The 26,071-nt window shown below is 41.5% G+C and overlaps 1 protein-coding gene and 1 pseudogene across 1 annotated transcript; both read left to right on the top strand.

The window, feature by feature from the left end:
• The first annotated feature begins 1,675 nt into the window (after positions 1-1,675).
• Positions 1,676-26,071, top strand: LOC143603806 (protein CHROMOSOME TRANSMISSION FIDELITY 7-like). Its single transcript, XM_077080500.1, has 4 exons — positions 1,676-1,844; positions 1,940-2,008; positions 17,743-18,092; positions 25,892-26,071. Exons 2-4 carry the CDS (start codon positions 1,958-1,960, stop codon positions 26,025-26,027), a joined length of 537 nt encoding a protein of 178 aa, XP_076936615.1. The 5' UTR covers positions 1,676-1,844; positions 1,940-1,957; the 3' UTR covers positions 26,028-26,071.
• On the top strand, positions 2,102-3,203 carry LOC143603807 (protein CHROMOSOME TRANSMISSION FIDELITY 7 pseudogene; annotated as a pseudogene).

Below are 26,071 nucleotides of genomic sequence, written 5' to 3'. Positions count from 1 at the left end.
ATCCCAAACTTCAGAAGCAAGTTTGGAATATATTTGACCCACATATAATTCTTCACACACAGAATTGAGAATCCAAGTCAAGAAACCGAATTACACCTTTCCCATTGTGAGGCCAAAATTTCATTTTCAATGGGTTTTTTACAAGACCCGTCAATAAAACAGATTTTGATTTTTGCTTTCAAAGCTAATGAAAAAGAGTTTGCCCAAATAGTGTAATTTTCAATGCCTTTTAACTTTATATTCACAACAGTCAAACAAACAACTTGAGTCACTAGCATGGAGAAACAAAGGATCACTAACATCAAGTTTGCTAATTAGAGTTTCGGAAGTTCCCATGAAGAATAATTATAGCAAGAAAGAAAAAATAAAAATAATAATAATAATAAAATGGCAAGCTCAAGTTATGCACGAATATGAAACAAAAAAAACACACAACTAATATGTCTAATGCCTAGCAACAATAATTTATGAGACAAGAAAATAAAGTAGAGATAGAACGATCTAACCCGGGGGCGCCCAAGTTAGGGTATTCCAACAAGGTGTGAGTGTTAGTAGCCTTCACTTAGAGTTACCCAACAAGTCACAAGCAAGAAAAAAAGGTCAAAGTATTCATGTCTTCAACAATACAACCTATCACTTTAATCTTAAAGACAAGCACATATGAGGCTTAACAACAGTTGCATAAAAATATTGACCTATTTCAAACAAATTGCTCACTAGATTTAAAAAAAAAAGTGATCTGTGTTATTACTATTTTCAATCACTAATACTATTTAATTGCAACAATTGATTTGATTTAAGAAATCAATCAGTAACTATTTTTTCTTTTTAATTATTTTTTTTATAGAAATTAACAACCGGATCAATAGTAGCATAGACCAAAATCAATCAGTAGCTTTTTAAAAGTGGTTCCTTAACTATTTTTAATCATTTTATTTTATAGAAATTAACAACCGGCCGATCAATAGTAGCAGAAACCAAATTCAATACAATAGGCAATATTTAATTGTATGGTTACCTAGATGTAATCTGGTAAAAAAAACAGTAAAATTGATAACGAAATAAACAGCTCTAACAGATACAGATACGAATAAGAAGATAAAAGTAATAAAACCTGGTTACGAGAATGATAGAAACGGTAATGAACAACTTACAGATATGAATCTGAATAACGATTACCAGGTTTCGGCAGCGGAAGACGCATAAAGCAAGTCCAGAATTTGATTTTTGCCAGAATTCGACTAGGGCAGAAAACGAACAGAACTTAAACCAGAAACCGATTAGGCGGCTCTTGATACCATGTTATAAAACATGAAAAATTTGATTTATTCCAAACTGAAAGCTTGACACACAAGATTAAAAGATAAGAAGAACAACTCTTATGGGTTTGAAACCCTAGACAAGACAATAGATAATCTGTTGAAGAAAGAAGACTCTTGCTATTCTGTTGTGTCGAAGAGGAGCACTCCATTTATATGAAGGCAGTAAAGTATTCATCCATAATTAGAGCCGGAGATTGTGGAAGTCTATTGTAGGGAACGCTCCTTTCCAAACTATAACCTCAACATGACTCCTTTATTAAACGGGTTGAAAAGGGTTAGACTAGCCAGCTTAAATTATTATTGTGTCTTGTTTCTGGCTGTCATGAATCGCCACCACTTTCAAGCTCTATATACACATAAACTGCCTATTTACTTTTTTATAGTTGCTTTTATTTTATTAATCATTCATGGATTTTATTACTTAAGAGCTGGCGTAACGAAAGAGTTATAGGTACACATTCGCTAGAAGCTGGGCGTGTTATTTTGGTACAGAAAGATGATCCTCTTGCTCATATTAAAAAGGTACAAAACACTTTTGTTAAATGATGAAATGTTTGATTAATATTAGTAATAATATTCATATTGATGACCCTTTATAAATGGAGGTATGATGACAGGTTGAGGAGGTTATTAAGATGATGGAGATGGAGCTTGGTGAGGGATGGATTTTTCATAAAGATTGCAAGGTGCCTATTTCAACAACTCCCTTCAACATATTCTTGATTTGACCTTTTTGACTTTTTGACCGTTTCTCGGATTCTTACTTGTAGGTTTATCTTTTTATATCCTGCAGTCGGGTTGCTGGATGTCTTGTTGCAGAGCTGATTAAAAAGGCGTATTGGTTAATTTCAAACTCAAATAAAAAATCTGATGTATGCAGTACTAGGAAAGAGGGAAAGCTGACTTCAACCACTCTTCAATTTAGGAGCATTAGTTTTCAAAGAGAAACTATGAGAAAAAGCCCGTTAACTAAAGATGATAGAAAACCAGAAGACGGTCTTCTTGGAGCCATAATATGTGAAAAGGATGCAGTGCCAGCTGTATGTGGTGTTTGTGCAATTTGGGTCACACCATCTAACAGAAGAAAGCATGTTGCTACTCGTTTACTTGAGGCCACAAGGTAGATTTGATCCCCAAAAGTATCTTTTAGAGGTGTTAAAGTGGGTGGGTCGGGTGCAAGTTGAAATGGGTCGGGCTGACTTTGACGCAAACAAATTTGTCCAAAAAGTCGACTTTTTATATACAATTAACATGGCTGTTCCAAAAAAGTAACGTGCAGGTTGAAACGGGTCGGGTTGGTTTCACTCTGATCGAAACACGTTTTGTGTAAAAATGTAACTTCTTTATATACAATTAATGTGACAGGAAAAAGTAACGTGCAGGTTGAAATGGGTTGGGTTGGTTCGACATTGACCTAAACACATTTTGTCCAAAAAAAAATCTTCCTTTTATACAGTTAACATGACAGTTATAAAAAGTAACGTGCAGATCGAAACGAGTCCGGTTGGTTTGACCGAAAAACTTTTAGTCCAAAAGGCTAACTTCTTTATAAGAAGTAGCTTGCATAGCTACTTAAATCATCTGACATGTCACGGATAAAACATAACTTAAATCAACCTTTTTATCAGGTAAATGGGTGACCTTAAAATTATCTTGCATGTGGGGTATGTGTAAAGTTTTAATCTTTTCCTATGAATGTAGGAAAAGTTTCTGCTCGGGTTTGACTCTTGAACACGGTCAATTAGCATTCTCTCAACCAACAAGTGCAAGGAAGCTGTTGGCAACCAGTTACACCAACAACAAATCGTTCTTGATCTACACTACAAACTCAGTGTAAGCTATTGAACTGCCAAATCTTTAATTCGTTTCTTGCATATTATATACCAGAAACAATCTTTTTTAGTTAAACTTTAATGATGATGTGATGTTTATTTAAAGAGAAATGTGGGGATCTTAAAGTTGTCAAGAAAAAGTTACTGTGTATGAATCGGCTGCCTTTTTCATCTGTTCTTCACCTCAGCTCTTAAGTTTTTGTGTTATTTTTTGAATAGCATCTCGGGTCATAGTTTTCTGTCTTGAAGTGTCTCTTGTATGCATTAAAAATACAGTTTTGATTAGTATGGCCACGCTTTTTCCGCTTTTTCTGTTTATTTTTTTTAGCTCACTATACGTGGCATGTTTGAAATAAGACGTAACACAAAAAAAAAGTCCATTAATAAGTAGGCCACCTTTTATGATCATGAAACACAAATCAACCATATAAAATATTTGCTACCTTAAGACCGTAACAATTAATGCTCATTTGGAATTTTTGTTAGGTTTTAACAAGATTATCAAAGAGATAAAACCTTACTTTTATCAAAACACGGATATATGTTTTAAATATTGTTAATTTAAGGTGTATAAAACCAATTTTATACATGCAAAACCCAATCCCGAATCCATATATGAAATACATACTAATAATCACATGCATGTCACTATAAGTCCATGTATGTCAAGACTACCTTTCAAATCCAAGGAAGTATGAAAGAGATGATAAAATGGTTGGCTAGAACTTCAAAGAGGAGTTCCTTAAGCTTTTGTATACCCCAAGCCTTCCAACAAACACCTTGTAGCTAAGATTTGAACACTTGATAATCTTTCTTCCTTTGCGCCCTGTTTGTGGTGCGTCCATATAATGTATATATGTGTGAACCCTTGGTTGGGCAAAAGTAAAATTGCACTAATTTTGACGTTATTTTACTAATCTCGTGAAAATAACGTTAAAATTGGCGGAAGGTTAATCAGGCATCATGTGATGGCGTTGATAGCCGAAAGACAAGGGTACATGCACCACTCGGCCGGTGTCCCGATAGTTGAGTGTTATGTGCCTTATGCCCAAGGCTTGATGCAAAACTACTATCGAGTCGGGGGTCTCCCCGGAAGCAGCCTCTCTATTCCTGCCGGTAGAGGTAAGGCTGTCTACATCTTACCACCATAGTTTTGTTATTGGTGTGATTTAAAGAGTACGATGATGATAATCTTTCTTCCTTTCCTTTTGCTCTTGGCCGAATTCAAAAAACAAAGATAGGGCTGTTAAAAAAATCGCGACTCGCTCGGATCTAATTTAAGTGGGAGTGTGTGTCTAAGAGAGAAAAGAGAGGTATACGATGTGTGTATATTGAGTTATTTATTTATTTATTAAAATATTTTTAATTTAGTAGGTGAAATAACCAATATACCTGTGACAATCGTCAATTTCAGGTTAACTTCGTTAACTCAACTCCGTCAATTCAAACTTAAGATCACTGAATCTATAACGCACACCTCATTACATTTAAACTAGGGTTTAAATGACGCTTAACACTTAATACATGTGTAGTCTTTCGGGAATTGCACCGAAACGCAAACGAGTTGACGCAAACGATTGGTGAATAAACGAAAAACGTCAAAACAGTAATTATGTGATAATTATGTGTTAGACTTATGTGTTATGTGATAACATGGTTATAAACGTTAACTCAAGATGTAAACAAGTTAGTTTAAGCTAGATAAGTAATACTTAGGAGTGGAGGGGCCAAAGTGTAACATAGATTATTATAAATAATAATAATACTAAACCCTAACTTATTATTCTTCTTCCCCCACAAGTCCCGATCGGAAACCCACCCCCCCCCCATTGGCTCCTTGGCTGCCGTCACCTATACACACACATACAACCATCAATTTCAACTTTTGATCGAAGATTAAGGTGCTAGGAAGGTATAAACGACTATCATATGCATCCTTTATACTTGATTTTGATGTTTAATGGGTTAATTGAAAACCCTAAATGGCCGATTTCATGTGTGTATGTAACTAATATGATTGTTGTTGATTTGATAATGATTTGATAACTAGAATGAATATTGTTACATGTTAATTGTTGTGTCTTTGATTTGAGTTCAAACAAAAACCCTAATCATGTATGTAATGTGTAATTGATGTGCATGGATAGTGTTTATGGGGTCTAGAGTGTTATATGAATGCATGATGGTCCATATATTGTTAATATGTTGAGTTTGGATGTAAACAGTTTCTGGACAGATTGTGTTATTGATGTTTAATTGACTGTAACGAAGTGTAAATGTGAGAATTGGTTGAGATTATTGATACTACAGTGAACTAGGTTGAGTCTAGTTTCTAAAGAATATAAATTTGTAATTTTTGGACAAGTAAAGGTTAACTTTTATGATTTTACAAAAACGTTGTGCAAAGATGAGTTGTTAGACCTGCTGTTAGGTTGTTTTGTAAATATTATATCTCATGAACTACGAGACCAATTGGGTTGGTTCCACTTCTGGAAGTTGACTTGTTGAGTTAGGAACCTAACCCAAGTGGTCTTGCATTTATTGGATTTTTTCGTTTAACGGGAATTGCAAATAACATTCTGTTGTGCATGAATTTGACTGTTATGAGTTTGCTGTAATGATTTAATGATTGTGAGAAACCCATGTGGAATAAAAATATAATAAAATATGTTCTGGAAACCTAAGACATATATGCTTTTGTGATGATTTTTGGTAAATTAATTGTGATGCTGTGATTGGTGAGATAGTACAATCTTTCAAGTAGAATTTCTGTCTCGGTGAAACTAGCTGCTGAATTTTGTGAAAATGCATGAAACATGATACTTGCTATATAATTGTTATGATTTTACCAAATTGCCCTCATGGGGAATAATGGCTAGTTAATTGTTATGTGTTGACCAAATTGCCCTTACGGGGAGTAATTGCTAGTGATGTACTTTATGAACACATGACACGTAAATAATTGCTTACACATGTAACGTATCACAAATACACTTGTTAAAGTCACACACGATTCACAAACGAGACATGAAACATGTTATGTGCATAGGTATTATGTGCCGGGTCTAGAGACTCGATAATATTCCGACACTTAGAAAAATCTCTTTGTTGTTTTAGAACGCTAGAGAGAGTTTTTCTGTGACGCGCATCTTGGTGATTTAATTTGGGAATTTCTTCGCAAACAGTGAGTTTCACTTTCCCCTTTTAAACTTTTTAAACGCTTTTCACTTGGGGGAGATAACATACTCCGAAACGCATTTAAGATTTTGTTAATATAGATTATATATCACTTGTAAAGACTAAGTGGCAAACGCGTTAACTAAAGTCCTTCATAACATCAAACCGGTTAATATTTGGATAATAGCGAGTCACTGTTGAGTAGTACTACTGGGTTTGACAAACCCCACCCAACGCTAAACTCGACTGGAGGTCGAGCGGGTGTAATCTTGGCTAAACACATACCATGGTCTGGATGACCTGGTGGCAAGGCAAATGATAAACAGTCAGCTTCGGTGTCGAACACTTAGTGATACTTGTTTTATAGGCTAGCTACCTATAGATATATAATTGACATAACACTATCTGGTAACGCAAAACGCTGTAACGCAAAACGCTGTAACGCAAAACGCTGAACGCAAACGCTAAACGCTTTATTTTTATATAACTTGTGAATTCACCAACCTTGTGTTGACACTTTTAGTATGTTATTCTCAGGTAGCCGAGGCGGGCGCGCGGTTTAGGAACATGCATTGCTTGAAACATTCTAATTATGAAAAATTTATTTTAAACTATTATCATTGGGTTTTAAGTCGTCCTGCGTGACGTAACATTGTTTGCTATGGTTTTACGCTTCCGCATTTAATTACTCGTAAACGTTTTCATGGTTTTGAAACTTTGTTTTATGGTTTGATTATAACTAATGATTCTGATCTTGTTAGTTCACACCCTCTGACGGTAAAACTCCGTTAGTGGATTTTGAGGGTGTGACAGATTGGTATCAGAGCCATTGGTTATAGCGAACTAGAAGCTGCATGCATACTAGACTATAACCGCGACGACCCATTAGTTATAATGATACGCACTGCATAGATTTGTGTAGTCTTTGTTATCGATTCTCTTTACCTCTTTCACTCATACGCGCGCGCATACACGACTTACCTATAGGAATGTCGACGCCGCCACCCTCATCATCATCTGATCCGATGACTCATGCTCATGGGAAGGAACCACAGATACCTACCACATCGCCACCCCGAGTAGTCCCGGAACTCGAAGCTCCCGCACCGAAGAGGTACCGCCTATCCGGAGGCATATACGAAAACGACGTTAGCTGGGATTGGTACCCTAACATGATCAGACGTATGGTCTATCGCGAGCAAGTTCCCCTGTTACCTCACCCGAACCATCCTGCTTATCCCAACACCCTACCACCCATAACCGAACCTATAGAGCGAGTTCTCGCAGCTGTTGTTTCATGTTTGGAGCATGATGTGGGTTACATGCTATACGAGAGCCAACGTTTCCGGACTGTTAAAAGACGGAACCGAGACTAAGGAGGAGATTTCCCGCATGGCAGCGGCAATGAAGGAAATGCAAGAGGCTAGTGATCAATAGATGAAAATTATGAGAAAGATGCAAGCCGAGATAATAGACTTGCAAGAGCAACTCCAAGTAGCAAGGACCCGAACCGAGATAGCTCTAGAGCGTTGCGATGTCTTACAAATGCAACTTGCTCAGAACGCAGCCGAACCTGAGGCAGAGCCTGAAGAGGAACCTGAAGAAGATCCCGAAGAGGAGCCTGAGGAGGACCCCGAGGAAGATCCCGAGGAGGAACCTGAAGAAGAACCGGAGGAAGAACCGGCTGAGGAGGAGGCACACTCAGATGTGTCCTCAGATGATGACATCTAGTGATGATAACACCTAGATGGAAGGGTTGTCTCCATCCGAACTATTATTTTCTATGATTTTAAGGATTGATTGGAAATACTTTGTAGCGAATACAATGGTTTTAATTATGAATTATTAATTAGATTAATATATGGTTGTGATGTGATGTCATTTCTTAATTCTTTCTTACCTATCTTTTTATTACATGTATGGTGTGTTGTATATGAAAGAAAAATTCATGTTTAACATTTTATACTGTGATTCTAGGAAATGGCTGGAAGAAACGCTGGACACGGACGTGGTAACATCAACTTGACTGCAGCTGAACTCCAAACTCTGCTGAACGACCATGCAGCGGCCGCTTTAGCCGCACATGTTCAGAACCAAGCTGGAGGTCCAAGTGGAACGTGTACCTTCAAGAATTACCTTGACTGCAAGCCCAGTACGTTTAAGGGCACTGAGGGAGCTATAGGCTTCCTGCGTTGGGCTGAGAAGGCCGAGTCGGCATTTGAGATGTGTAATTGTCCCCCTGCCAGTAGGGTCAAATTCGCTGCTGGAACACTTGAGGATTCTGCCCTCACTTGGTGGAATTCAAACGTGCAGATCCTTGGATTGGAACTGGCTAACGCGATGAACTGGGAGGAGTTCAAGAACATGATGCGAGAGGAGTACTGTCCGAGAGAAGAGATTTCAAAGTTAGAGTCAGAATTTTGGTCGCTGAAGATGGTGGGCTCAGAGATCGAAGCCTACATACCCGTTCTCACGAGTTAGCGGTGATGTGTCCGCGGATGGTAGATCCGCCGAGTAAGAGGATTGAAATGTATATTGATGGGTTAGCACCGCAGATTCAGGGCTTGGTGACGTCTTCCAGACCAGCCACGATTCAACAGGCGATCCGTTTAGCTCACAAACTGACGAATCAAGCTGTGACCCAAGGTGTGTTACCACCTAGGGGTTCAACCACTAAAGCCCGTGACAACCCGAGCAATGACAACAACAGCAACAGCAACCCGAGCAGCGGAAAGAGAAAGTTTGACAATACCAGATCCCCATCCTCGAACCCCCCACAGCAGCAACACTACCGAAAGCCCGAATTCACTCGAAGCTTCAACAATCAGAATCACAACAACAATAACAACGGTAGCGGGCAAGGTTCAAGTGGATATGCTGGGAAATATCCAAAGTGCAATAGGTGCAACTATCATCATGTTGGCCCGTGTGACCGTGTCAAGTGTCAGAGATGCGGAAAGATGGGTCACCAGGCGAAGGAATGTAGAGGAGACCTTGCGGCAAAGGGTGCTCCTAAGCCACCTATGACGACGAAGGGATGTTTCGAATGTGGGCAGGAAGGTCATTTCAGGAAAGATTGTCCCAAGCTGAAACAGAACGACAACAACGGAGGTAATGGAAGTGGCAGTAGTGGTGGAAGCAATGGCAAAGGAAGAGCTTTCGTTATTGGGTCGGGTCAAGCCCGCAATGATCCGTACGTGGTGACTGGTAAGTTCCCTGTGAACGATTGTTTTGCATCTGTATTGTCTGACACTGGAGCTGATAGGAGTTTTGTGTCGAAAGCCTTTAGCCAACTCTTAGACTTAACTCCAACTCCGTTAGATTCTAAGTTTCCTGTTGAATTAGCTGACGGTAAGACTATAGTAACGACTCATGTACTTGCGGGATGTAAGTTAAAATTGTCAGGTCATGTATTTGATATCGACCTTATTCCTTTTTCGCTTAGTAGTTTCGATGTCGTTGTCGGCATGGACTGGTTATCCGAGAACCGAGCAGAGATTATATGTCACGACAAGATAGTCCACATCACTACCCCTTACGGCGAGATCATTTCGATCCGAGGTGAGAGAAGCGGCATGACCACCAGTGTCATTACCCTTATGAAGGCGCAGAAGTACCTACGAAAGGGTCATCCGGCAATTTTGGCGCAGATTGTTGAGAAACCCGCGGAGGAGAAGCGAATTGAAGATATACCAGTTGTGCGAGATTTTCCGGAAGTTTTCCCGGAGGATTTGCCCTGACTCCCTCCTGTACGACAAGTCGAATTCCAAATCGAGTTGACCCCCGGTGCAGCACCCATAGCACGAGCCCCGTATCGGCTCGCACCGGCGGAGCTTCAGGAGTTGTCCACTCAGTTGCAAGATTTGTTGGATAAGGGTTTTATCCGACCTAGCTCATCGCCATGGGGAGCCCCTGTCTTGTTTGTCCGAAAGAAGGACGGGACTTTCCGCATGTGTATCGACTACCGGGAGTTGAACAAGGTGACGGTCAAGAACCGTTATCCTTTACCCCGAATTGATGATTTGTTTGACCAGCTTCAAGGATCGAGTTACTACTCGAAGATCGATCTGCGATCTGGTTACCACCAACTAAGAGTGCGCGAAGAAGATATTTCAAAGACGGCTTTCAGAACACGATATGGTCACTACGAGTTTTCGGTTATGCCTTTTGGACTAACCAACGCACCAGCCGTATTTATGGATCTCATGAATCGAGTATGCAAGGCGTACCTCGACAAGTTTGTGATTGTTTTCATTGATGATATTCTCGTATACTCCAAGAACGAAGCTGATCATGAAGAACACTTAAGGGTAATCCTGGAGTTATTGAAGAAGGAACAACTGCATGCTAAACTCTCGAAATGTGAGTTTTGGCTTCGCGAGGTTCACTTTTTAGGACATGTGATCAACGAGAATGGTATCCATGTCGATCCCGGTAAGGTAGAGGCCATCAAAAACTGGGAAGCACCTAAGACTCCGACTGAGGTGCGGCAATTCCTAGGACTGGCCGGCTACTACCGGCGTTTCATCGAGGGATTTTCAAAGATTGCTCAACCCCTCACCGCTTTGACTCACAAAGGCACTAAGTACAATTGGGGTGACGCACAAGAATCCGCTTTTCAACTGTTGAAAACCAAACTCTGTAGCGCCCCTATTCTAGCCCTCCCCGAGGGAACAGAAAATTTCGAGGTACACTGTGACGCATCGATACAAAGTCTCGGTTGTGTGCTGATGCAACTCGAGAAGGTTATAGCTTATGCCTCTCGACAACTACGGGTTCACGAGAAGAACTACACGACCCATGATTTGGAACTCGGAGCTGTGGTGTTTGCCCTTAAGATATGGAGGCATTACTTGTACGGTACCAAGTTTACCATTTACACCGACCACAAGAGTCTCCAACATATCTACGATCAGAAGGAGCTGAACATGCGACAGCGTCGTTGGGTCGAGCTGCTCAAGGATTATGACTGTGCCATCAAGTATCACCCTGGCAAGGCCAATGTAGTGGCCGACGCCCTCAGCAGAAAAGAAACAGATAAACCCAGACGAGTGCGAGCATTGCAACTCACGATTCATGCCAGCTTACCCGACCAGATTCGCGATGCCCAACTCGAAGCTTTGAAAGATGATAATCTTCCATCGGAATTCATGCGGGGCATGAACAAGCAACTTGAAACCAGATCGGACGGGGTCCGATATTTTGAGAACCGGATTTGGGTTCCACGGTACGGAGAGTTGAGAACTCTGGTGATGGACGAAGCACACAAGTCCCGATATTCTATCCACCCTAGCTCAGATAAAATGTATCATGATTTAAAGGCACTTTACTGGTGGCCGAACATGAAAGCCGACATTGCCACCTACGTGAGCAAGTGCTTGACTTATGCCAGAGTCAAAATAGAATACCAGAAACCATCTGGTCTATTACAACAACCGGAACTCCCTATGTGGAAATGGGAACACATCTCAATGGATTTTATTACGGGTTTACCTAAGACACCGACGAGATGCGATACCATCTGGGTGATCGTTGACCGGTTGACTAAGTCTGCACACTTCTTAGCGATTAAGGAATCGGATAAAATGGAGAGACTGACTCGCGTCTACATGAAGGAAGTAGTGTTTAGACACGGAGTGCCTGTCTCAATCATTTCTGATCAAGATTCTCGTTTCACTTCGCACTTTTGGAAGTCACTACAAAGCGCACTAGGCACCCGTCTTGATATGAGCACAGCATACCATCCTCAGACGGATGGGCAAAGTGAACGAACTATTCAGACCCTGGAGGATATGTTGCGTGCATGCGTATTGGATTTCGGAAAAAATTGGGAACCTCACTTACCTTTGGTAGAATTTTCGTATAATAACAGCTACCACGCAAGTATTAAAGCAGCGCCGTTTGAAGCGCTGTACGGATGGAAGTGTCGATCACCACTCTGCTGGGCAGAGGTGGGTGACAGCCAAATCACTGGTCCAGAACTGGTACTCGAAACTTCGGAAAAGATTGTTCAAATCCGAAATCGCATGGCAGCAGCACGAGATCGCCAAAATAGTTACGCCGACAAGCGCCGAAAGCCTCTCGAATTTCAAGTGAATGACCAAGTATTACTCAAAGTCTCGCCTTGGAAAGGTGTGGTTCGCTTTGGTAAGCGAAACAAACTCAACCCATGATATGTTGGTCCTTATCGAATAACTGAGCGCATTGGTCCGGTGGCGTACCGATTGGACCTACCAACGGAACTCAGTGGCGTACACAATGTATTCCACGTGTCCAATTTGAAGAAATGCTTATCCGATGAAACCCAAGTAGTCCCTTTGGAGGAACTGCAAGTTGATGAACAGTTACGTTTCATTGAAGAACCAGTCGAAGTTTTGGATTGGGAAACCAAAACGCTCAAGCACAGCAAAATTCCAATCGTTAAGGTTCGTTGGAACTCGAGACGTGGACCAGAGTTCACGTGGGAACGCGAGGATCAAATGATGAAGAAGTATCCTCACCTTTTTGAAGGGCTGACCAAACACAGAAAACCGCGAAACCCGGCAAACCGTCAGACATCACCGGAGGTATGAATTAAATTTCGGGATGAAATTTCTTTCTACTAGGGGATGATATGACAAACTGAAAATTTTTCTTACTTTTTCTGACACTCATCACGACTTGACCCAAATTTTCGGGACGAAAATTCTTTAACATGGGAATGATGTGACAATCGTCAATTTCAGGTTAACTTCGTTAACTCAACTCCGTCAATTCAAACTTAAGATCACTGAATCTATAACGCACACCTCATTACATTTAAACTAGGGTTTAAATGACGCTTAACACTTACTACATGTGTAGTCTTTCGGGAATTGCACCGAAACGCAAACGAGTTGACGCAAACGATTGGTGAATAAACGAAAAACGTCAAAACAGTAATTATGTGATAATTATGTGTTAGACTTATGTGTTATGTGATAACATGGTTATAAACGTTAACTCAAGATGTAAACAAGTTAGTTTAAGCTAGATAAGTAATACTTAGGAGTGGAGGGGCCAAAGTGTAACATAGATTATTATAAATAATAATAATACTAAACCCTAACTTATTATTCTTCTTCCCCCACAAGTCCCGATCGGAAACCCACCCCCCTTGGCTCCTTGGCTGCCGTCACCTATACACACACATACAACCATCAATTTCAACTTTTGATCGAAGATTAAGGTGCTAGGAAGGTATAAACGACTATCCTATGCATCCTTTATACTTGATTTTGATGTTTAATGGGTTAATTGAAAACCCTAGATGGCCGATTTCATGTGTGTATGTAACTAATATGATTGTTGTTGATTTGATAATGATTTGATAACTAGAATGAATATTGTTACATGTTAATTGTTGTGTCTTTGATTTGAGTTCAAACAAAAACCCTAATCATGTATGTAATGTGTAATTTATGTGCATGGATAGTGTTTATGGGGTCTAGAGTGTTATATGAATGCATGATGGTCCATAGATAGTTAATATGTTGAGTTTGGATGCAAACAGTTTCTGGACAGATTGTGTTATTGATGTTTAATTGACTGTAACGAAGTGTAAATGTGAGAATTGGTTGAGATTATTGATACTACAGTGAACTAGGTTGAGTCTAGTTTCTAAAGAATATAAATTTGTAATTTTTGGACAAGTAAAGGTTAACTTTTATGATTTTACAAAAACGTTGTGCAAAGCTGAGTTGTTAGACCTGCTGTTAGGTTGTTTTGTAAATATTATATCTCATGAACTACGAGACCAATTGGGTTGGTTCCACTTCTGGAAGTTGACTTGTTGAGTTAGAAACCTAACCCAAGTGGTCTTGCATTTATTGGATTTTTTGTTTAACGGGAATTGCAAATAACATTCTGTTGCGCATGAATTTAACTGTTATGAGTTTGCTGTAATGATTTGATGATTGTGAGAAACCTATGTGGAATAAAAATATAATAAAATATGTTCTGGAAACCTAAGACATATATGCTTTTGTGATGATTTTTTGTAAATTAATTGTGATGCTGTGATCGGTGAGATAGTACAATCTTTCAAGTAGAATTTCTGTCTCGGTGAAACTAGCTGCTGAATTTTGTGAAAATGCCTGAAACATAATACTTGCTATATAATTGCTATGATTTGACCAAATTGCCCTCATGGGGAATAATGGCTAGTTAATTGTTATGTGTTGACCAAATTGCCCTTACGGGGAGTAATTGCTAGTGATGTACTTTATGAACACATGACACGTAAATAATTGCTTACACATGTAACGTATCACAAATACACTTGTTAAAGTCACACACGATTCACAAACGAGACACGAAACATGTTATGTGCATAGGTATTATGTGCCGGGTCTAGAGACTCGATAATATTCCGACACTTAGAAAAATCTCTTTGTTGTTTTAGAACGCTAGAGAGAGTTTTTCTGTGACGCGCATCTTGGTGATTTAATTTGGGAATTTCTTCGCAAACAGTGAGTTTCACTTTCCCCTTTTAAACTTTTTAAACGCTTTTCACTTGGGGGAGATAACATACTCCGAAACGCATTTAAGATTTTGTTAATATAGATTATATATCAATTGTAAAGACTAAGTGGCAAACGCGTTAACTAAAGTCCTTCATAACATCGAACCGGTTAATATTTGGATAATAGCGAGTCACTGTTGAGTAGTACTACTGGGTTTGACAAACCCCACCCAACGCTAAACTCGACTGGAGGTCGAGCGGGTGTAATCTTGGCTAAACACATACCATGGTCTGGATGACCTGGTGGCAAGGCAAATGATAAACAGTCAGCTTCGGTGTCGAACACTTAGTGATACTTGTTTTATAGGCTAGCTACCTATAGATATATAATTGACATAACACTATCTGGTAACGCAAAACGCTGTAACGCAAAACGCTGTAACGCAAAACGCTGAACGCAAACGCTAAACGCTTTATTTTTATATAACTTGTGAACTCACCAACCTTGTGTTGACACTTTTAGTATGTTATTCTCAGGTAGCCGAGGCGGGCGCGCGGTTTAGGAACATGCATTGCTTGAAACATTCTAATTATGAAAAATTTATTTTAAACTATTATCATTGGGTTTTAAGTCGTCCTGCGTGACGTAACATTGTTTGCTATGGTTTTACGCTTCCGCATTTAATTACTCGTAAACGTTTTCATGGTTTTGAAACTTTGTTTTATGGTTTGATTATAACTAATGATTCTGATCCTGTTAGTTCACACCCTCTGACGGTAAAACTCCGTTAGTGGATTTTGAGGGTGTGACAATACCCTACCTAATTTAGTGAGAAAACTAACTGTGGTAGGGCCAAAGAACAAATGTTATTAAATTTGTAAACGTAAATGTCAATTTTGAAGATAAGCGACAATAATTGAAATTGTACAAACATAAAAGACAATCTCTGTAATTCTGTCTTTAATTTATAATTAATTAAAAATAATTTATATAATCTACTTTCAATAAACATTTGGGGGGGGGGGGCAAAATTTGGGTTTACTTCCGCAGGCGGGAAATCGATTAATCCTAATTTGAGCAATTTCAATATTCAATATTCTCCCAAGCAATGCAATCGAAGATAAACTCATTCTTTAAACCCAATTCTTCTTCTTCTTCATTACAAAGCAATCCATAGATGTATTATTTCAAAACGTGTCTGATAAACAACAACAAGATGAATACTTCACCATAGAACCCCAAATCCCAGTTATATACACGTGACGACCAGTAAAGTAAGTTAACAAACATTATATACCTTCTTATTATTATTATTATTATTATTATATTATTGTAATCATTTGACTTTAGCAATGAAAAACAAACATTAAATAAAAAAAATAAAATTTTTATTATTAATTAATAATTACACACGAGAAAGCATACTAATTTGTGTTTATACCATTTGCATTTGAGTTGAGCTACTTAGTCAAGTAATGTTATTTTATTACTTTAAATTCTATCAATGTAGTTTTCCTATAGTAAAACGGCTACTGGCACAACTTGTTGCTTGTTTGCTTTTTTGTATCGATGTGATTACTACTTTTTAATGAAATATATATCTTACTCTAAAACAATGTAGTTTGTAACCAAGAATTTTCAAAAATGTCCATACATTTTAAAACCGTTATCTAGGACTGGCTAAACGTTCATGGAGGCCTAAAGCTAACTAAATGTTGAGGCATTTTCCTTTTCTTTTTGTTGTGCATATAGCGCTAGAGAGTATACAAGAATTATAGTAATGGATGATATATTGATATGCAGTGATAATGGATATGAAACAATCCTTCTTAACTTGTGACCCATTAATGAGTGACCAATTCAAAAATAACTCTACTTTCAAAATTTCATAACAGATAACTCTTACTTAAGATGGAGGCCCTATAAAACTGGAGGCATAAAGCAATTGCCTCATTTAGCTTACCCACGAGACGGCCCTGCCGTTATCCTGCCACTTTTTAATTATTAATCCAACAGTTTTTAGAGCCAACCGGAATCTGCCACATGTCCTCCTAATGGTGAGCCACTAGTTTTATATAAGTGGAAGCTAGTTTTATATTGATAGAAGCTAGTTACATATTAGCGGATGCTTGTTTTATACTAGCAGTTCGTCAATATTGACAGAAGCTAGTCACATATCGGCGGATGCTAGTTTTATATTAGTGGTTTGCCAAATACTGACGGAAGCTAGTATTATATTGACAGTTTGTCAAAGTTAAAAAACGATTTAAAAAGTAGAAACGTATTAGACACATGGAAGAGTATGTTTGGCTCTAAAAACTGTTGGATTAATAATTAAAACGTGGCGAGTCGCCACTTTTAAAATGGACATGTTATATATTTTTTTGGTTAAATAGACAAAATCTTGATATTGATTGGTCAAATGGACATTCTGGTCGTTTCCCGTTTTTAGAAGCCTTGGTTTTGCAATCTGAAAAGGGACTTTTAGTTGAATTGTTTTGATTCTTAATTTCTGTTATGGATTCAAAATTGATCAAAGTTTGTTTGGCATGCAGGGAGGATGACGGTGTACTCGAAGCGGATGATCATAACAAATTTGATTTTGGAAAACAGTTGGTTGCAGCGAATTCTAAAACCGTGTTAAACAAGAAATGAAAGTATGCACAGTTTCATCTGGATTTGGGTCAATCTGATTTTATGTTTCGTGATTGTAAAACTTGTGGATTGAAGTTTGTGCCTGGAGACGAAGAAGACACGAAGCTTCACAAAGAGTTTCACAAGAATTACATAATGGGACCCCAAATTTTGTCGGTCCCACTTTCTTGATAGATGGTGACTGAGTTTACATAATGTGACCCCAATTCCCTTCAACATATTCTTGATTTGACCTTTTGACTTTTTAACCGTTTTTAGGATTCTTACTTGTAGGTTTATCTTTTTATTTCTTCCAGTCGGGTTGCTGGATGTCTTGTTGCAGAGCCGATTAAAAAGGCGTATCGGTTAATTTCAAACTCAGATGAAAAATCTGATGTATGCAGTACTAGGAAAGAGGGAAAGTTGACTTCAACCACTCTTCAATTTGGGAGCATTAGTTTTCAAAGAGAAACTATGAGAAAAAGCCCGTTAACTAAAGATGATAGAAAACCAAAAGACGGTCTTCTTGGAGCCATAATATGTGAAAAGGATGCAGTGCCAACTGCCTGTGGTGTTTGTGCAATTTGGGTCACACCATCTAACAGAAGAAAGCATGTTGCTACTCATTTACTTGAAGCCACAAGGTAGATTTGATCTCCAAAAGTATCTTTTTCAGGTGTTAAAATGGGTGGGTCGGGTGGGTTATGTGCAAGCTGAAACGGATCGGGTTGGCTTGACTTTGGCACAAACAAATTTGTCCTAAAAGTTTACCTTTTTATATACAATTAAAATGGCTGTTACAAAAAGTAACATGCAGGTTGAAACGAGCCTGGTTGGTTTCACTCTGATCCAAACACGTTTTGTCTAAAAAATATAACTTCTTTATATACAATTAATGTGGCAGTTACAAAAAAATTAACATACAGGTTGAAATGGGTTGGGTTGGTTCGACATTGACCTAAACACATTTTTCCAAAAAAAATCTTCTTTTTATACATGAAGAAACACCAGTCGAACCCCGACAGATTACGAGTAACCTGAGGGTTAGATAGACGTTTCCCACGAGGGGTTAATTCCGGCAAGATGGTTCTTCCGATAACCTGCAAAACAGACACCGTGAGCTCGTCACTAAGAAAGGGGGGGGTTCCTCCTTGTGACCACCCTCCGGCGTGAGAATCAGTCTATATTACTCTTTGAATATAAAAGTATGTTATTAATACTAGAGCAGTTATCAGGTAAATTATACAAGATATTAGATGATGAAATGATATTACCATTTGATGTCTTTTATAGCCGAAGGTGGGTTTCCAAGGAGGTTTAGCCGGCCTACTACTCTGCCAACTGTGGCCTACGCACGTGCTCTGCTGGTAATTGGTGGATAGGCAGCGGCTGACAGTGACCAGGCGTGCTGTTCACTTTTCCTTTTCCACCAACTACAGGCTAGGCACGTGGTATGGCAGGAGTTGGTGAGCAGGCGGCGGCTATTGGTCACAGTGCTGTGGCGTGTTGTCTGCCATGCTGCTGTCAGTGAGCTGTCGTATCGTTGGTCAGATCTTTTGTCCATCCCTCGTCAGGTATCACACAAAAGATCCTCTATTATTATACGGACTGGCTCATTTAGGCGGGAGTTTTCCCCCTCCCGCCTTTATGCGGGAATGTTCCCGGCTTTGCTCATTCCTTCTTCAGGTGACTACTGAATTATTATGAGTCTGAGCCTTATGCGTGTAGCCATGCTGCGCGGGTGGCCAGTCCCTAATGGCGGGTATCCGCACCTGCGGGAACAGGCGGATACTTGGAAACCATAGGGAGGCATTTCCTGCGGGACCAGCTTGCGTACCGCATGTGAGGTCGTCACAACTCTGAGCGTGGTGGGTCCTGCGGGTTTGGTAGGTCGCGGCGCAGACGTCCGTATGGTGAAGTCTGCGGGTTCAACTGCGCAGACGTCCGTTTAAGGAGTCTTGCGTGTTCAACTGCGCAGACGTCTCCTTTTAAGGAAGTCTTGCGGGTCCTAACCACCTCTGCTGGGACCTACCTCTTCAAGTCCCCCCAGTCCAATGTTCTGCTCATGAATGTTTAATAAAGTGAGGTGAACTTTTGGACTTAAGCAATGGGTTTTTGAAAAGGGTTTAGTTTTTTGGGTTTTCCGCGGGAAGTCTTACCCACGGGTTTCCCAATGTCACGCAGAATTTCCCAATGTTCTGCTTGATCTCTGGGATGATGCGGATAGGTCTGTAACCTCCCCGCAAGTCAGGAGCGTTTAGAACCTTTTGTGTAGATTCTCCATGAGGTCTTGGTGGTTTTGAACATAGTGATCAATCATGTTATAACCACCAATTCCATCCTGAAGTTTCAAACAATCTAGTTCTTGACGTTCCCGCTATGCGGGGATGTTAATCCCATTTCTGCAAGCATGGCCCAGAAGATCCTTCTTGGTTTCAATTCCCATGGAGTGCTCGGTATGCGAAGGGTTTTGCCTTGACGCTGTACCCGCACTTCGTCTTATTAGTTACTTTACTCCCAAGGTATCCCTGGCGTTAAATCCCTGCAGGGCTAGGTGCGTGAAGGGTTTTGCCTTAACACTGTACCCGCACCTGACTTATGGTTGCCGAGGTGTTCCTGGCATTTAATCCCCTGCGGGCGCTAGGTACGTGAAGGGTTTTGCCTTAACACTGTACCCGCGCCCGACTTACAATTGGGTGCCGAGGTATGACTTTTTACGGGTGTTAGGTATGTGGAGGGTTTTGCCTTAACACTGTACCTGTGCCCGTTTTGTAGTTGGGTGGAATGCCAAGATTTTCTCGGCTTCACTTCCCTGCGGGTGCTAGGTATGTGAAGGGTTTTGCCTTAACACTGTACCCGCACCCGGCTTTATAATTGGGTTTTTCCGGTTTCCGTTCCCTGCGGGTGCTAGGTATGTGAAGGGTTTTGCCTTAACACTGTACCCGCACCCAGCTTCATAATTGGGTTTTTCCGGTTTCCGTGCCTTGCGGGTGCTAGGTATGTGAAGGGTTTTGCCTTAACACTGTACCCGCACCCGACTTCATAGTTTGGTATTCTTGGCCTCTGTTCCCTGCGGGTGCTAGGTATGTGAAGGGTTTTGCCTTAACACTGTACCCGCAGCCGTCTTACGGTCAACTGGATAGCCAGGGTAAGGGGTTCTTCCCGCTTACTTTTCGAATCTTTGGGATTTGCGCATGCATATTTAAATTTATTCTAGCGCTTTTCCTCATATTTTAGATAGGTTAACCGTTCATCGCGTGGTTGTCAATAGATCTAGGTACCTTTCATGATTTATGCGGTTAAAACCTGCATTTTCATTCAGTAGGGTGACCGACATATAACTATGACTGACCTGCGTGAAGGTTTTCTATTCTTTGGGTTAATGCGGGTTTTGCCGCTTTCCCCATGCAGCGAGTCTGCGTGAAGGTTTACCAATTGTTGGGTTTATGCGGGTTTTACCGCTTTCCCCATGCAACGACTTTTGCACTTATGTACGCGGTGAAGACCGACATATCCGTGTGAACAGTTTATACATGAATGCAAAACCATTAACGTCGATGTTTTAAGGAGAATCATTTCCATTAAAAGCGGCTCTTGGCCGGTACAAACTTGGAATTGATCTACATGTAACATTTGCGTAATTGAGCTCCGTTCCATGTTCGTGGGACGGGAGTGCCATCGAGCCTTTCAAGCCGGTATGCGCCCTTTCCCAGAACTTCTTTGATAATGTACGGCCCTTCCCAGACCGGTGCCAGTTTTCCTGGGCGTTCTTGGTTTGAAGCCTCGTTGATACGCAATATGTAGTCTCCTACATTGAAGTTGCATAGCTTCACCCGCGTGTTGTAGTACTTTTGCATTTGTCGTTTGTAGTTCTCTTCACGCGCTGCAGCTAAGTCTCTGCGCTCCTCGGTCAGCATAAGGTCTAACCGTCTCTCCGCGTCGTTGTCCTCTGGTTTCATCATGTCCCTTGGTGAAGGCAGACCAATTTCGACCGGGACCATGGCTTCGGTGCCATAAGTGAGGCTGAAAGGTGTTTCTCCTGTACTTGTCTTTTTCATTGTTCTATGAGCCCACAGTACATGTGGGACTTCGTCCACCCAGCCAGATCTGTGTTCCAGCAACCTTCTCTTTATGCCATCAACGATGCTCCTATTTGCTCTTTCCACCTCACCATTACCCTGCGGGTGTGCCACTGAGGTAAAGGTATGGGTGATTTGAAGTTCTTTAAGCCACCGTTGTAGGTTCTTGTCAGCAAAGTTGGTGCCGTTATCGCTCACCAAGTTTTGTGGAAGCCCGAAACGACAGATGATAAACTCCCAAATAAATTTTTTGATATGTTTCGCCGTCGTTTGGGCTAAGGGTTTTGCCTCTATCCACTTGGTGAAGTAATCGATGGCCACCACTAGGAATTGAACGTTTCCTGCTGCTGTAGGGAATGGGCCTGTCACATCGATGGCCCACTTCTGAAATGGCCATGAAGAGGTGACTGGAACAAGATCATTCTTCGGGCGATGCGTGTTAGGTGCGTAGAGCTGACAAGATCTGCACCTTCTGATGTATGCCAGCGCATCCGTATGCATCCCCGGCCAAAAGTATCCCGCGTTGTTCAGTTTGGCTACAACTGCGCGTGGACCTGCATGTATCCCGCAGATGCCTTCGTGTACCTCCCTTAGGAGGTAGTTAGCATCTTGGTCGTCAACGCATCTTAGGAGGGGGCCGAGAAAGTTACGTCTGTAAAGTATGTCATCGATTAGTTGATAATTCAGTGCTTTACAGCGTAGTTTTCTCGCCTGTGCTTTTGACTCTGGCAGTATACCCGCCACAAGGTAATTTATTATTGGTGTCATCCATGTTTCTGTGCCAGTTTGGATGACACATACCTCTTTGTGCGGGACTGATGGTGCGCCCAGGAGTTCGATGCGGATATCTTTTCCCAGATGGGTGAAAGCCAGTGACGCGAGCTTACTTAACGCGTCCGCAGACTTGTTTTCGCTACGCTTGACGTGTATGACTTTACAACTGTTAAAATCGCGCATGAGGGTTTTTGCTTGAGCGAGGTACAGGGCCATTGTGTCGTTCACTGCCGTGTACGTCCCGTTAATTTGATTGGCGACTAGCATGGAATCTACATGGGCTTCCAAGTTTTTCACTCCCATCTTACGCGCAATCCTTAACCCGGCCAAAAATGCTTCATATTCAGCTTCGTTATTCGTGCTTGGGAAGTCTAGCCGAATAGCATAAGTGTACTCTTGGCCTGTTGAGTTGGTCAGCTTTAACCCTGCGCCTGAGCCCTCGCTCCTGGACGCTCCATCAGTGTAAAGTCGCCAGACCTCGTCGATGTCTTGTGCTGGAGAGGGCTGAGCCTCGTCCTGGCACTCCTTCTCTTGCGATGCGGGAACCTCGGCAATAAAGTCTGCCAAGACCTGGCCTTTTATGGCTGGTCGTGGCTTGTATTTTATTGCATATTCCCCCAATTCTATTGCCCACTTGGCTAGGCGTCCCGACAGTTCGGGTTTGCCCAAAACGTTTGCAAGTTTATAGTTGGTGAGAATAGTAATTGGGTGACCTTGGAAATATCGTCTTAGCCTGCGTGAAGCCTGCACCAGCGCTAAGACTAATTTCTCCAGGGTAGAATACCGAGTTTCAGCGTCCGTTAGGTGGCGGCTAACATAGTAGATTGGCATCTGGATGCCTTTTCGCTCGACTAACAGGACGGCCCCGGTCGCTCTGTCTGTTGCGGAGAGGTATAGGATTAACTGCTCTCTCGCTTCCGGTGCTGTGAGCGTTGGAAGTTCGATCAAGCGTGACCGAATTTCCTGAAAAGCTGCTTTCGCTTCTGGTGTCCAGCGGAAGTGCGTTTTCTTTAAACAGTTTCTCAGGGTCGACACGAACGGGAACGCCCTTTCCGCATGATTTGCCAAGAAGCGGTTAAGCGCAACTAGGCGTCCGTTCAGTGTCTGAGCTTGCTTGATGGTAGTAGGTGATTCCATTTTGACAATGGCCTCGACCTTTTTAGGGTTCGCTCTGAAGCCATCTTTTGTAACGATGACTCCTAAGAACTTCCCTTCTTCCATCCCGAAAGAACATTTGCTCGGGTTAAGCTTCATGTTTATCCTCCTAAGAGTGTTGAATGTTTCTTCGATGTCTTTCAACATCGCTTCCGGGTCAAGACTTTTGATGACCAGATCATCCATGTATACTTCCAGGTTCCTTCCGATTTGGGCGTGAAACTCTTTGTCCATTAGGCGTTGATATGTGGACCCGGCATTCTTAAGTCCGAATGGCATCATTTGATAACAGAATGTGCCATCGGGCGTCCGAAATGCGGTCTTATCTTGATCGTCAACGGCCATGTGGATTTGATGGTATCCTTTATACGCATCAAGGAAGCATTTAAGGCGAAACGGTGCTAACGAATCTACCTTGAGATCAATTTCGGGTAACGGGTAACAATCTTTGGGGCATGCTTTATTCAGATCTTTGAAATCTATACACATGCGCCATTGTTTGTTAGCCTTCGGTACCATAACGGGATTTGCAACCCAAGTTTGATATCTGCTAACGCGTACGATGCCTGCGTCAAGGAGTTCCTTGACTTGGGTTCTACACGCGTTAGCTTGCTCTGCCCCCATTACTCTACGCTTTTGTATGACCGGCGTAAAAGCCGGGTCACATTTGAGCTTATGCTCCGCTTTATCTCGAGGTACACCAGTCATATCTGCTGGTTTCCATGCGAAGATATCAGCGTTCTTCTGTAGTAAGCGCTTGAGTAAGGTGCGTGCGGGATCAGTGATTGTTGGGCCAATGGTGACCGCCTGATCGGGGTATTTGCCATTGAAAGCCCATTCTTCTGGTTCGGTGAATGTGCGTTTGGCCATTTTTGGTTTGGGGTTGGAATCCCAGTGAACGATTATTTACTCCACTTGTCCCGGCTTGGGTAGCTGGGGTAGTGTTCGTAAAGTTTGTGTACTCGGTATCTCCCCCAGTAGCTGGGGTTGTGATAACCGGAGTCTCTTGGTTACTCGGTTTTGGGACCGGAGTATCCTTAACCATCTTTCCAGAAGTTTTGAAAAAAACTGGAGAAAAATAAAGTTCTAGCTTTATGCACGGATGGCGCCAATGAAGAAACACCAGTCGAACCCCGACAGATTACGAGTAACCTGAGGGTTAGATAGACGTTTCCCACGAGGGGTTAATTCCGGCAAGATAGTTCTTCCGATAACCTGCAAAACAGACACCGTGAGCTCGTCACTAAGAAAGGGGGGGGGTTCCTCCTTGTGACCACCCTCCGGCGTGAGAATCAGTCTATATTACTCTTTGAATATAAAAGTATGTTATTAATACTAGAGCAGTTATCAGGTAAATTATACAAGATATTAGATGATGAAATGATATTACCATTTGATGTCTTTTATAGCCGAAGGTGGGTTTCCAAGGAGGTTTAGCCGGCCTACTACTCTGCCAACTGTGGCCTACGCACGTGCTCTGCTGGTAATTGGTGGATAGGCAGCGGCGGACAGTGACCAGGCGTGCTGTTCACTTTTCCTTTTCCACCAACTACAGGCTAGGCACGTGGTATGGCAGGAGTTGGTGAGCAGGCGGCGGCTATTGGTCACAGTGCTGTGGCGTGTTGTCTGCCATGCTGCTGTCAGTGAGCTGTCGTATCGTTGGTCAGATCTTTTGTCCATCCCTCGTCAGGTATCACACAAAAGATCCTCCATTATTATACGGACTGGCTCATTTAGGCGGGAGTTTTCCCCCTCCCGCCTTTATGCGGGAATGTTCCCGGCTTTGCTCATTCCTTCTTCAGGTGACTACTGAATTATTATGAGTCTGAGCCTTATGCGTGTAGCCATGCTGCGCGGGTGGCCAGTCCCTAATGGCGGGTATCCGCACCTGCGGGAACAGGCGGATACTTGGAAACCATAGGGAGGCATTTCCTGCGGGACCAGCTTGCGTACCGCATGTGAGGTCGTCACAACTCTGAGCGTGGTGGGTCCTGCGGGTTTGGTAGGTCGCGGCGCAGACGTCCGTATGGTGAAGTCTGCGGGTTCAACTGCGCAGACGTCCGTTTAAGGAGTCTTGCGTGTTCAACTGCGCAGACGTCTCCTTTTAAGGAAGTCTTGCGGGTCCTAACCACCTCTGCTGGGACCTACCTCTTCAATACAGTTAACATGAGAGTTATAAAAGGTAACGTGCAGATTGAAACGAGTCAGGTTGTTTTGACCGAAAAACTTTTAGTCCAAAAGGTTAACTTCTTTATAAGAAGTAGCTTGCATAACGGGTTGGTTTAACCTATATTTTATCCTATTCAGCAGACCTGTCATGGACAAAACATTACCTAAATCAACCTTTTTATCTAGTAAATGATTTAAAATTGGTACCTTAAATTATCTTGCATGTGGGGTATGTATAAAGTTTTAATCTTTTCATATGAACTTAGGAAAAGTTTCTGCTTGGGTTTGACTCTTGAACACGGTCAATTAGCATTCTCTCAACCAACAAGTGCAGGGAAGTTGTTGGCAACCAGTTACACCAACAACAAATCGTTCTTGATCTACACTACAAACTCAGTGTAAGCTATTGAACTGCCAAATCTTTAATTCGTTTCTTGCACATTATA

This window comes from Bidens hawaiensis, unplaced genomic scaffold, assembly GCF_021521415.1.
Source record: "Bidens hawaiensis isolate Kalapana, Puna unplaced genomic scaffold, B.hawaiensis_p1.1 tig00062786_1, whole genome shotgun sequence".
In the NCBI taxonomy this organism is placed as follows: Eukaryota; Viridiplantae; Streptophyta; class Magnoliopsida; order Asterales; family Asteraceae; genus Bidens; species Bidens hawaiensis.
Note: the sequence above shows the minus strand (reverse complement) of the source record. Positions and strands in the feature narration are given on the sequence as shown.

What these genes read in the sequence shown, in the direction of transcription:
- LOC143603806 (XM_077080500.1), top strand. Translation starts at nt 1,958, where the DNA reads ATGATGGAGATGGAGCTTGGTGAGGGATGGATTTTTCATAAAGATTGC. An exon ending in TTTTTCATAAAGATTGCAAG is followed by an intron (nt 2,009 to 17,742) that starts GTGCCTATTTCA and finishes TCTTACTTGTAG; the next exon opens with GTTTATCTTTTTATTTCTTC. An exon ending in CATTTACTTGAAGCCACAAG is followed by an intron (nt 18,093 to 25,891) that starts GTAGATTTGATC and finishes ATATGAACTTAG; the next exon opens with GAAAAGTTTCTGCTTGGGTT.